Source organism: Labrus bergylta, chromosome 7, assembly GCF_963930695.1.
Source record: "Labrus bergylta chromosome 7, fLabBer1.1, whole genome shotgun sequence".
Classification (NCBI taxonomy): domain Eukaryota; kingdom Metazoa; phylum Chordata; class Actinopteri; order Labriformes; family Labridae; genus Labrus; species Labrus bergylta.
In genome coordinates this window covers 33,816,576-33,829,075 of record NC_089201.1, presented here as the reverse complement: position 1 = coordinate 33,829,075, position 12,500 = coordinate 33,816,576, and the positions used below count along the sequence as shown (strand labels likewise).

At 44.7% G+C, this 12,500-nt stretch overlaps 1 protein-coding gene across 2 annotated transcripts in view; it reads left to right on the top strand.

Moving 5' to 3' along the window:
- ntrk3a (neurotrophic tyrosine kinase, receptor, type 3a) overlaps nt 1-12,500 on the top strand; it is a 24,555-nt gene that overhangs the window by 4,336 nt on the left and 7,719 nt on the right. For both annotated transcript variants that reach the window (XM_065957465.1, XM_029282137.2), the window contains exons 2-8: nt 433-507; nt 797-868; nt 1,553-1,621; nt 8,802-8,956; nt 10,910-11,052; nt 11,239-11,383; nt 11,475-11,587. In XM_065957465.1, coding sequence (XP_065813537.1) covers nt 433-507; nt 797-868; nt 1,553-1,621; nt 8,802-8,956; nt 10,910-11,052; nt 11,239-11,383; nt 11,475-11,587 — 772 coding nt within the window. The remainder of the gene's footprint in view (nt 1-432; nt 508-796; nt 869-1,552; nt 1,622-8,801; nt 8,957-10,909; nt 11,053-11,238; nt 11,384-11,474; nt 11,588-12,500) is intronic.

Genomic DNA, 12,500 nt, shown 5'->3' with positions numbered 1-12,500 from the left:
GATTGTTGATTGGATGTTGATTGGAGGATGATGTCGATTGATTGTTGATTGGAGGATGATTGTTTGTTGATTGGAGAATGAGGTTGATTGATTGTTGATTGGATGTTGATTGGAGGATGATGTCGATTGATTGTTGATTGGATGTTGATTGATTGTTGATTGGAGGATGATGTTGATTGATTTTTGATTGGAGGATGATGTTGATTGATCGTTGATTGGAGGATGATGTTTATTGATTATTGAATGGATGATGATTGTTGATTGGAGGATGATGTTGATTGATTGTTGATTGGATGTTGATTGATTGTTGATTGGAGGATGATGTTGATTGATTGTTGATTGGAGGATGATGTTTATTGATTATTGAATGGATGATGATTGTTGATTGGAGGATGATGTTGATTGATCTGAAGGTGTTTCCTGTGCTTGCAGACACATTGAGAACTGGACGGGTCTGCAGACGTTAAGAGACATGGACATGGAGCTGTACACGGGTCTGCAGAGACTGTGAGTCACAACACAATGAAACACACAAATATATAAATACATATAAAGAAATAACATACAAATATGTTTCTACTGTTTCTCATCACACTGACGTCACTTTGTGTTTCTCAGACGTAGAAAAATGATCTTAACACCACAACAGTGGAATATAAACAAGTTCAGAAATGAGAATAAGAAACATGGAAGTTAGTTCAGTTCATAGAAAATACACAGCTGTGTGTGTATTCACTGTGTGTGTGTGTGTGTGTGTGTGTGTGTGTGTGTGTGTGTGTGTACTTGTGTATTTCAGAACTATTACAAGGAGTAACCTGCACACGATACAAGCTCGAGTTTTTTCCAAGAACCCCCAACTACGCTACATGTGAGTACACGTGAAACCGTCAAATCAGCTGTGTGTCTGCGGAGTGTGTGTGTGTCTGTGTCTGTGGTGTGTGTGTGTGTCTGCGATGTGTGTGTGTGTGTGTGTGTGTGTGTGTGTGTCTGCGATGTGTGTGTGTGTGTGTGTGTGTGTGTGTGTGGAATCTTGTCTAAAAGTGTGTGTAGTGGAAAAAGTCAGCAAACACATGCACATCCCTTATTCCAGTGCTGAGTTGTTAAAAACCACTAGATATGATAAATAGGTACATCATGGGGTAAACTGGTTAAGTCATTTTGTTGCAAAGCTGCAGAGAAACAGCACACAGCCAAAGGGAGAGGCAGACAGGAAGAAGGACTGCTGGGGCAGAGCTGGAGGTCAGAGGTCAGGTCAAGGATCTAACAAAGAAGACAGGTCGTAGGCAAGAAGGGTTGGTAACAGAGAAACAGGCCTAGAGGGAGTAATGTCACCTGTTCACCTGTTCACACCTGTTCACCTGTTCACACCTGTTTTCACCTGTTCACACCTGTTTTCACCTGTTCACACCTGTTCACCTGTTCCCACCTGTTTACCTGTTCACACCTGTTTTCACCTGTTCACCTGTTTACCTGTTCACACCTGTTTTCACCTGTTCACACCTGTTTACCTGTTCCCAACCGGTTCCCTACCTTTTTTGTCTCTGTTTCCCAGAAATCTGTCGAAGAATCCGATCTCCACGCTGTCCTGGCAGATCTTTGAACACCTGCAGCTCTCTGAACTGTGAGATTTATTTTCCCCTCATATGATACACACACACACACACACACACACACACACACATGCATGGAAATATTTCTGTAGAATCAGACGGCTGCTGTCCGTGGTGCTGAATCCTCTGAGCTCATATCTTACAACAGAAAACTTCCTTTAATTAGTTCATCTGATGACTTTTCATCTTCATCCATAAAAATCAACTTCTTCAACTGTGTCGCTTCTGTTTGGACTGAACTGAGAGAGGAGGAAGAGAGAGAAAGGACACCTTTAAGAGTTCAATTCAAAAGGCTAGGGTGACATTAACAGTAAAACATTCATTGCCTGTAACAGAGAAAATGTGAGGCGTCACAGCAAGCTTTTTGACAAACGTTGTCAACAAACGTCTTCACAACAAACTGTCCAGATTATCTGAGGGAAACATTTTAAAACAGGAGAGATTGTTTTTAAGATCATTAATGAAGATTTGATTTCTCTGCCTGTAGTTAAACAGGGAGCAGGTGAGGACATGTTCATGATAAGAACTTTCTGAGCTCACTGCAGATATATTAAAATAGGTACTGAGGTTTCTGTCCTCAGGCTGCTCCTCTTCGTGACTCTGAGTCTCAGTCCAAGTTTTTAATCCAGCTGCCAAACTCAGTCAACTTGAACCTTTTAAAATCTCATGAAAAAGTAAAACACAGCTTTGATCAAAAAGGAACGAAGCAAATATCATGAGAAATCATCGAGACATCACTGAGAAGTCATCTTGATATCACCGAAACATCACTGAGAAATAATCTAGACATCACCGAGACATCACTGAGAAATCATGGAGACATCACCGAGACATCACTGAGAAATCATGAAGACATCACCGAGACATCACCGAGACATCACTGACAAATCATCAAGAAATCATTGAGACATCACCGAGACATCACTGGGAAATCATGGAGACATCACCAAGACATCACCGAGACATCACTGACAAATCATCAAGAAATCATTGAGACATCACCGAGACATCACTGGGAAATCATGGAGACATCACCAAGACATCACTGGGAAATCATGGAGACATCACAGAGACATCACCGAGACATCACTGACAAATCATCAAGAAATCATGGAGACATCACCGAGACATCACTGGGAAATCATGGAGACATCACTGAGACATCACCGGGAAATCATGGAGATATCACCAAGACATCACTGACAAATCATCAAGAAATCATTGAGACATCACCGAGAGATCACTGAGAAACCCATCGATTCCTGACTACGCTCTAGCTAACCAGCTGGGCGCTTAATCTTACATTACTGAGAAATCATCTAGACATCACCGAGACATCACAGAGAAATCATCTAGACATCACAGAGACATCACTGAGAAATCATGGAGACATCACCAAGACATCACTGAGAAATCATCTAGACATCACCGAGACATCACAGAGAAATCATCTGGACATCACAGAGACATTACTGAGAAATCATGGAGACATCACCGAGACATCACCGAGACATCACCGAGACATCACTGAGAAATCATGGAGACATCACCGAGACATCACTGAGAAATCATGGAAAAATCATGGAGACATCACTGAGACATCACTGACAAATCATCGAGAAATCATGGAGACATCACAGAGAGATTACTGAAAAATCATGAAGACATCACAGAGACATCACTGAGAAATCATTGAGAAATCATTAAGACATCACCGAGACATCACTGAGAAATCATCGAGAAATCATTGAGACATCACCGAGAGTTCACTGAGAAATCATTGAGACTTCACCGAGAAATCATCGAGACATCACCGAGACATCACTGAGAAACCCATCGATTCCTGACTACGCAGTAGCTAACCAGCTGGGCGCTTAATCTTCCGACAGGACAGAATGTTGGAATCGGGTAAAAACCAAGGGAGGTGGTGTTTGTATCATGGTAAACAGTCTGTTGTGCTTGGATGTGAAAATAATTTCTTCGGGATGTTCCACTTATTCAGAGCACATTATGATAGCCTGTTCTTTCTACCACGGGAATTTACAGAAGTCATTTTAATAGCCGTTTATATTCCACCACAAGCCGACACCTCAGGAGCACTGGACGAGCTGTATGGAATTATCGACAGGCATGAGACCTCACGCCCGGAGGCTGCTTTCATAGTAGCCTGCGATTTCAACCGAGCCAACTTGAGGAAAGTAATAATAATAATAATAATAATAATAATAATAATGCATTTTATTTATAAGCGCTTTTAAAAACTCAAAGACACTTTACAATGGTTAAAACATAAAGAATAGCACAGAAGGACAGACTAACGGACATTGCAGCATTACACACAAATCATAAAGATAACAACAATAAAGATAACAACATAAAGGTAAACAACAGAAAACAGGAAATACATCACAATCATACATTAAAAGCTTGTTTAAAGAGGTGAGTTTTGATAAGTGATTTGAAAGTAGGAGGGTCGGTGCAGCGTTGAATGTGTGTGGGGAGTGAGTTCCAGAGGGAGGGGGCAGCTATGGAGAAGGCTCTGTCCCCCCAGGTTCGGTGCTTGGCTCTAAGAGGGGGAGATAGGAGGTTGGCTTTTGAAGAACGGAGGCTGCGTGCAGGAGTGTGAGGGTGAAGGAGAACCGTGAGGTAGGAGGGGGCCTGGTGATTAAGGGCTTTATGTGTGAGGAGAAGGATTTTGAATTGGATACGGTAAGGGACAGGGAGCCAGTGGAGATTATGCAGGACAGGGGTGATGTGTTCGCGTATTCGGGTGTGGGTAAGGCCCGAATACACTTACCGTTTGATTGAAAGAATGAAAGAAAAGCGTTGCATTTATCAGCTGTGAAGGAGGGAGAGGTGTTGTCACTGGGTTTGAGGAGTTTGTTTATTGTAGAGAAGAGAGCCTTGGGGTTGGATGAGCCTGAGTGGATGGGGTGTGAGTAATAGGTGGACCGGGATGCGCTGAGAGCTTCCATGTATTGTTTAAGGTAGTCAGAGTATGATTGGAAGTGAACTGTTAAACCGGTTTTCTTGTGGAGTCTTTCAAGCTGGCGTTTACGGGTTTTCAATTTATGGAGTTCGGGAGTGTACCAGGGTGCAGAGTGTATGAATGAGACAGTTTTAGTTTTGATGAGAGTCAGTTGATCCAGACAGAAGGAGAGTGTGTTGTTATAGTAGGTGATGAGTTCAGAGGGGTTATTAAATTGGGAGGGAGGGTAGGAAGAGATTTTGCTGGTAATAGAGGTTGAGAGAGCTGAGGGGTCGACGGGATTTTATGTTTCTGAAGGAGATCTTTCGTTTTTGTTTTGGAGTGGGAAGAGGGATGAGAATGTCCATGTTTATAGCCAGATGGTCGGAGATGTTGAGGTTGAGACTTGACAGTTGATGGATTGTGAGACCAGTGGAGCAGACCAAATCCAGAATGTGGCCGCGGCTGTGAGTGGGGAAGTTGACATGCTGTGTGAAGTTGAGGCAGTGAAGAAGGTCCAGGAATTCTTTGGCAGTTTTACATTGAGTGTCGTCGACGTGGAAGTTAAAATCCCCAAGGAGCAGAACAGAAGTTGAGATGGAGCAGAGTTGGGTCAGAAAGTCATGAAAATCACTGAAAAAAGAAGGGTTTGGTTTGGGGAGGCAATAGATTACAGCAGTGACTAGGGGAGTGGGACCAAAGAGTTTGAAAGCAATGTGTTCAAATGAGTCAAATGCAGGGATGGGAATGGTGGTAGTTTTAATGTCCTTCCTGTAAATGGCTGCAACACCACCACCCCGTCCATCGGGGCGGGGTTTGTCCATGTATGTGTATCCTGTGGGTGTGGTTTGGTTTAGTGAGAAATAGTCCATGGGTTTTTGCCAGGTTTCGGTGAGACATAGGAAGTCCAGGTTGGTGTCGGTTATGAAGTCATGGAGAATGAGGCTTTTATTGTTGAGGGAGCGAGTATTCAGCAAGGCCAGTTTCAGGTTATGATGTGGTGTTATACGGAGTGAAGGGTGAGGGAGTGGCTGACAGGGGATGGTTGACAAATTTGAAAAATTGACAGATTTAGTGATTTTGTTTTTATTTGGATGCCTTCTTGTAATGAGAGTTTCTATTGCAGACAATGTCAGTGAATGTGGGAACGAGGGATGAGGCCAGTGGGTGGAGCTGTTGATCACAGAGAGAGCTGGGAGGATGGAGGAGCAGACCTTTGGACGGTAGGGTGGGCTGGTGGGGGAAACAGTTGGGTGTGCTGGAACCATAGAGGAAGATTGGGAATCGGCTGTATTGATGTCGTCATTTACTGCCGAGATTCCACCAGCAAGTTAGTTTTCCAATGAGAGGCAACATCACGCTGGATTGTGTTTACACTCTCTTCCGGGAAGGATACAAGTCCCTCCCCCGACCTGCGTTTGGCAAATCAGATCGCTCCTCCGTTCTACTGATCCCTGCCTACAGTTTCAATTCAATTTTCAATTTCAATTTATTTGTATAGCGTCAACTCATAACAAGTTTATCTCAAGACACTTTACAAAAAGCAGGTAAAATACCTTACTCTTTGTTAACATTACAAAAGAGCAGGTAAAAAGACCTTACTCATTGTTATGTTACAAAAAGCAGGTAAAAGACCTTACTTATTGCTATGTTACAAAGATCCGGCCTATCCATCATGAGCACTTTAGCAAAGCAGCAAAAGTTACAGTGGTAAGAAAAAACTGCGTGTACTGAATGTCCAGAGGAGCACATTCCTGAGAATGCTATTCATTGACTATAGCTCAGCATTCAACACCATAGTGCCCTCTAACATTATCACCAAGCTCAGGGACCTGGGACTGAACACAGCTGGATAGGGTGAGGATGGGCAACAACACCTCCTCCACTCTAACTCTCAGTACTGGAGCACCGCAGGGCTGCGTGCTCAGCCCCCTCCTGTACTCGCTGTTCACGCACGACTGCGTGGCCACACACTGCTCAAATACAATAATCAAGTTTGCTGACAACACCACAGTCATCGGCCTGATCTCTGACAACGACGAGACAGCCTACAGGGAGGAGGTGAGGGCCTTGTCAACATGGTGCCATGACAACAACCTCCATCTCAACGTCAGCAAAACAAAGGAGCTCATAGTGGACTATAGGAAGCTGCAGGGAGGAGAGCACACCCCCATCTACAGAGATGGGGCTGCAGTAGAGCGAGTCAGTAGCTTCAGGTTCCTTGGGGTACACATCACCGAGGACCTGTCCTGGTCACACCATACTGACATTGTTGTTAAGGCAGCGAGACAACGGCTCTTCTTCCTCCGCAGACTGAAGAGGTTCGGTATGGACTCCAGGATACTCTGCAACTTTTACCGATGCACCATCGAGAGTATCCTGACTGGCTGCATCACCACCTGGTATGGAAATTGCAACGACCGCGACCGCAAAGCTCTGCAGAGGGTCGTGAAAACTGATTGAGTTATGTTGTGCATTTGACTAATAAAGATAACTTGAACTTGAACTTGAAATCATCGAAACATCACCGAGACATCACTTAGAAATCATCTCGATATCACCGAGACATAACTGAGAAATCATGGAGACATCACTGAGAAATCACCGAGACATCACCGAGACATCACTGAAAAATCATGGAGACATCACCGAGACATCATCGACATATCATCGAGAAATCACCGAGACATCACAGAGAAATCATCTAGACATCACAGAGACATTACTGAGAAATCATCGAGACATCACCGAGACATCACTGAGAAATCATCTAGACATCACAGAGACATTACTGAGAAATCATGGAGACATCACCGAGACATCACTGAGACATCACCGAGACATCACTGAGAAATCATGGAGACATCACAGAGACATTACTGAGAAATCATGGAGACATCACCGACACATCACCGACACATCACCGAGACATCACAGAGACATCACCGACACATCACAGACACATCACCGACACATCACAGAGACATCACAGAGACATCACAGAGACATCACCGAGACATCACCGAGACATCACAGAGACATCACCGACACATCCCCGACACATCACCGAGACATCACAGAGACATCACCGACACATCCCCGACACATCACCGAGACATCACAGAGACATCACAGAGACATCACCGACACATCACCGACACATCACAGAGACATCACAGAGACATCACCGAGACATCACAGAGACATCACAGAGACATCACAGAGACATCACCGACACATCACCGACACATCACAGAGACATCACAGACACATCACCGAGACATCACAGAGACATCACAGAGACATCACAGAGACATCACAGAGACATCACCGACACATCACAGAGACATCACAGAGACATCACCGACACATCACCGACACATCACCGACACATCACAGAGACATCACCGACACATCACCGACACATCACCGACACATCACAGAGACATCACAGAGACATCACCGACACATCACCGACACATCACCGACACATCACAGAGACATCACAGAGACATCACCGACACATCACCGAGACATCACCGACACATCACAGAGACATCACAGAGACATCACAGAGACATCACCGACACATCACAGAGACATCACAGAGACATCACAGAGACATCACAGAGATATCACAGAGACATCACTGAGACATCACTGACACATCACCGACACATCACAGAGACATCACAGAGACATCACTGACACATCACCGACACATCACCGAGACATCACAGAGACATCACAGAGACATCACAGAGACATCACTGACACATCACCGACACATCACCGAGACATCACAGAGACATCACAGAGACATCACAGAGACATCACAGAGACATCACAGAGACATCACAGAGACATCACTGAGAAATCATCGATACATCACTGACAAATTATTGAGAAATCACAGACAACACATCCACCTGTACACACACTTTACACACATAAACACACACCTGCTGTGGTCAACACAATAATCACAGTCTGACAATCTCTCTGACCAAGTGTGTGTGACTGTGTGTGTACTAAGCTGATTCTGTTGAGGGTTAGGAGTCCCTCATTATATTCCCTAGCAACTGTTACTGGGGAGCTCAGTGTTATCTGACGTCACACACACACACACACACACACACACACACACACACACACACACACACAGACAAAGGTGAGTGTGACTCAGATCAGACCTCTGTGTGTGTGTGTGTGTGTGTCTGCAGTCACCTAGAGGAGGTGGTGTTTACCTGTGGCTGTGAGATCCGCTGGCTGCAGCTATGGCAACAGAGAGGGGAGGCGGGGCTTAGCAACCAGCAGTTGTACTGTGCTGATAACATCACGAGGATCCCTCTGCAGGATATGAACATCAGCAGCTGTGGTGAGTTAGCACACACACGTACACACGCACACTGACACACACACACACACACACACACACACACACACACACACACATAGTGCAGCTGTATAAGGCAGCTGTGATTTCCGTCCTGTGTTTGTCAGTGTACCTCTTCAGACAGTTTTTAAGTCTGAGGACTGTTTCACAACAGAGGAGGGGATGGGCATAATGAAGCTCATGGTTATGACATCACAGGTCCAGGTGTCCAGATACCTTTAACCATGCAGAGTTAATCACAGAGTAGTTTCAGGTTTGGTAAGTTTTCACTTTTAGAGCAATAGAGTTCTAATCACATTTTTATTTGATCTTTGTGTTCAAAATATCAGATTTAGTAATAAGATCAGAAAATTAATATTCAAGTTATTCAAGTGAACTTAAACCACCTGAACAGTCTGGAGTTTACCTTAAACCACCTGAACAGTCTGGAGTTTAAATTAAGCACCTGAACAGTCTGGAGTTTAAATTAACCACCTGAACAGTCTGGAGTTTACCTTAAACCACCTGAACAGTCTGGAGTTTACCTTAAACCACCTGAACAGTCTGGAGTTTACCTTAAACCACCTGAACAGTCTGGAGTTTAAATTAACCACCTGAACAGTCTGGAGTTTAAATTAAGCACCTGAACAGTCTGGAGTTTAAATTAAGCACCTGAACAGTCTGGAGTTTAAATTAAGCACCTGAACAGTCTGGAGTTTAAATTAAGCACCTGAACAGTCTGGAGTTTACCTTAAACCACCTGAACAGTCTGGAGTTTAAATTAAGCACCTGAACAGTCTGGAGTTTAAATTAAGCACCTGAACAGTCTGGAGTTTACCTTAAACCACCTGAACAGTCTGGAGTTCACCTTGAACCACCTGAACAGTCTGGAGTTTACCTTAAACCACCTGAACAGTCTGGAGTTCACCTTGAACCACCTGAACAGTCTGGAGTTCACCTTGAACCACTTGAACAGTCTGGAGTTTACCTTAAACCACCTGAACAGTCTGGAGTTCACCTTGAACCACCTGAACAGTCTGGAGTTCACCTTGAACCACTTGAACAGTCTGGAGTTCTCCTTAAACCACCTGAACAGTCTGGAGTTCTCCTTAAACCACCTGAACAGTCTGGAGTTTAAATTAAGCACCTGATAGTTCCATCAGCAGGCGAAGGGGCTTTAATCAGTGATCAGTTGCACCTGTTCAGGTAACCACATGTAGTCTCTTGACCTCAGAACCTCAGAACCTCAGAAACTCAGAAACTCAGGTCTTCAGGTCCTCAGGTCCTCAGATCCTCAGATCTTCAGGTCTTCAGGTCCTCAGGTCCTCAGATCCTCAGGTCCTCAGATCCTCAGATCCTCAGGTCTTCAGGTCTTCAGGTTCTCAGGTCCTCAGATCCTCAGATCCTCAGGTCTACAGGTCCTCAGGTCCTCAGGTCCTCAGGTCTTCAGAACCTCAGAAACTCAGGTCCCCAGGTCCTCAGAACCTCATATCCTCTGATCCTCAGATCCTCGGGTCCTCAGATCCTCAGGTCCTCAGGTCCTCAGATCCTCAGGTCCTCAGGTCCTCAGGTCCTCAGGTCCTCAGATCTTCAGGTCTTCAGGTCCTCAGGTCCTCAGGTCCTCAGAACCTCAGAAACTCAGGTCCTCAGTTCCTCAGTTCCTCAGATCCTCAGATCCTCAGATCCTCAGGTCTTCAGGTCCTCAGAACCTCAGAAACTCAGGTCCTCAGTTCCTCAGTTCCTCAGATCCTCAGATCCTCAGATCCTCAGGTCCTCAGATCCTCAGATCCTCAGATCCTCAGGTCCTCAGATCCTCAGATCCTCAGATCCTCAGGTCCTCAGATCCTCAGAAACTCACTTTGATGGATGATTCTGAGAGATTTGTAGATTTGTTATACTCTTCTTCCCCCCCTCTCTCTCTCTCTCTCTCTGCCCCCCCCCCCCCCCGTCTCTCAGACCTGCCTGACATCAGTGTGAGTCACAGTAACCTCACGGTGATCGAGGGGGATCGTGTGACGGCAATCTGTAACGGCTCGGGATCCCCTTTACCTGAGGTGGACTGGCCGATTAACGGCCTGCACTCAGCACACACACAGCAGGTACACACACACACACACACACACACACACACACACACACACACACACACACACACGATGTGTGTACATCTCAATGTGTTAGCTGACTTAAATACAAACATTTTACTTGAATGTGTGTGTGTTTGTGTGTGTTTGTGTGTGTGTGTGTGTGTGTGTGTGTGTGTGTGTGTGTGTGCGTGCGTGCAGGCCAAAGTGTACGAAAACAACACAATCCACTCCATCAACTTCACTCTCTTCAACGTCAGCAGAGAAGACAACAACATTCTGTTAACCTGCACAGCGACCAACGTGGTCGGTATGACCAACGCCTCAGTACAGCTCACTGTGCACTGTGAGTACACACACACACACACACACACACACACACACACACACACACACACTTCATGTTTTTAATAACACCTGATCTTGTGTCTCCTCAGTCCCTCCCTCCATCGTGAAGCTCAAAGAGCCTGAACGCCGCCATGACACCTGCATAGAATTCACCGTGAGGGGCTCGCCACACCCGTCGCTACGCTGGTTCTACGAGGAGCAGGTGAGAGTTCAGCCTCAGCATAATAAGATAATTCTTCTCTCCATGAAACACAAGTTGATATGAAACTCTGACAGGTGTTTCCAGGTGAGCAGAATGTCAACATCACAAACGCTGTCAGGTAACCCTGTCACCTGGGATAGATGTATATAAACACACTCACCTGGGATAGATTTATATAAACACACTCACCTGGGATAGATTTATATAAACACACTCACCTGGGATAGATGTATATAAACACACTCACCTGGGATAGATGTATATAAACACACTCACCTGGGATAGATGTATATAAACACACTCACCTGGGATAGATGTATATAAACACACTCACCTGGGATAGATGTATATAAACACACTCACCTGGGATAGATGTATATAAACACACTCACCTGGGATAGATGTATATAAACACACTCACCTGGGATAGATGTATATAAACACACTCACCTGGGATAGATGTATATAAACACACTCACCTGGGATAGATTTATATAAACACACTCACCTGGGATAGATGTATATAAACACACTCACCTGGGATAGATGTATATAAACACACTCACCTGGGATAGATGTATATAAACACACTCACCTGGGATAGATGTATATAAATGTAAGTTTTTGCTCAGCCTTGTGGTGACTTTTGCTTTTTTTTGTCTGAACCTCAAGGTGACTTTGAGGGAGTTTTGGGTTAGGGAGATAAAAATAAATCTGTGGAGGCTGAGAAAATATAAACAACATAATCCTGTTGATGTGACGCATTGATAAGTTCATATGTTGATGTGTTGATGTGTAGATGACACTGCATGTCACACCTACACATTCACACACACAATGGTAGAGGCTGCTGTGTAATATCATCCATCAGAAGTAACTAATCCCATTCATACACCACCACTGAAGCAGCAGG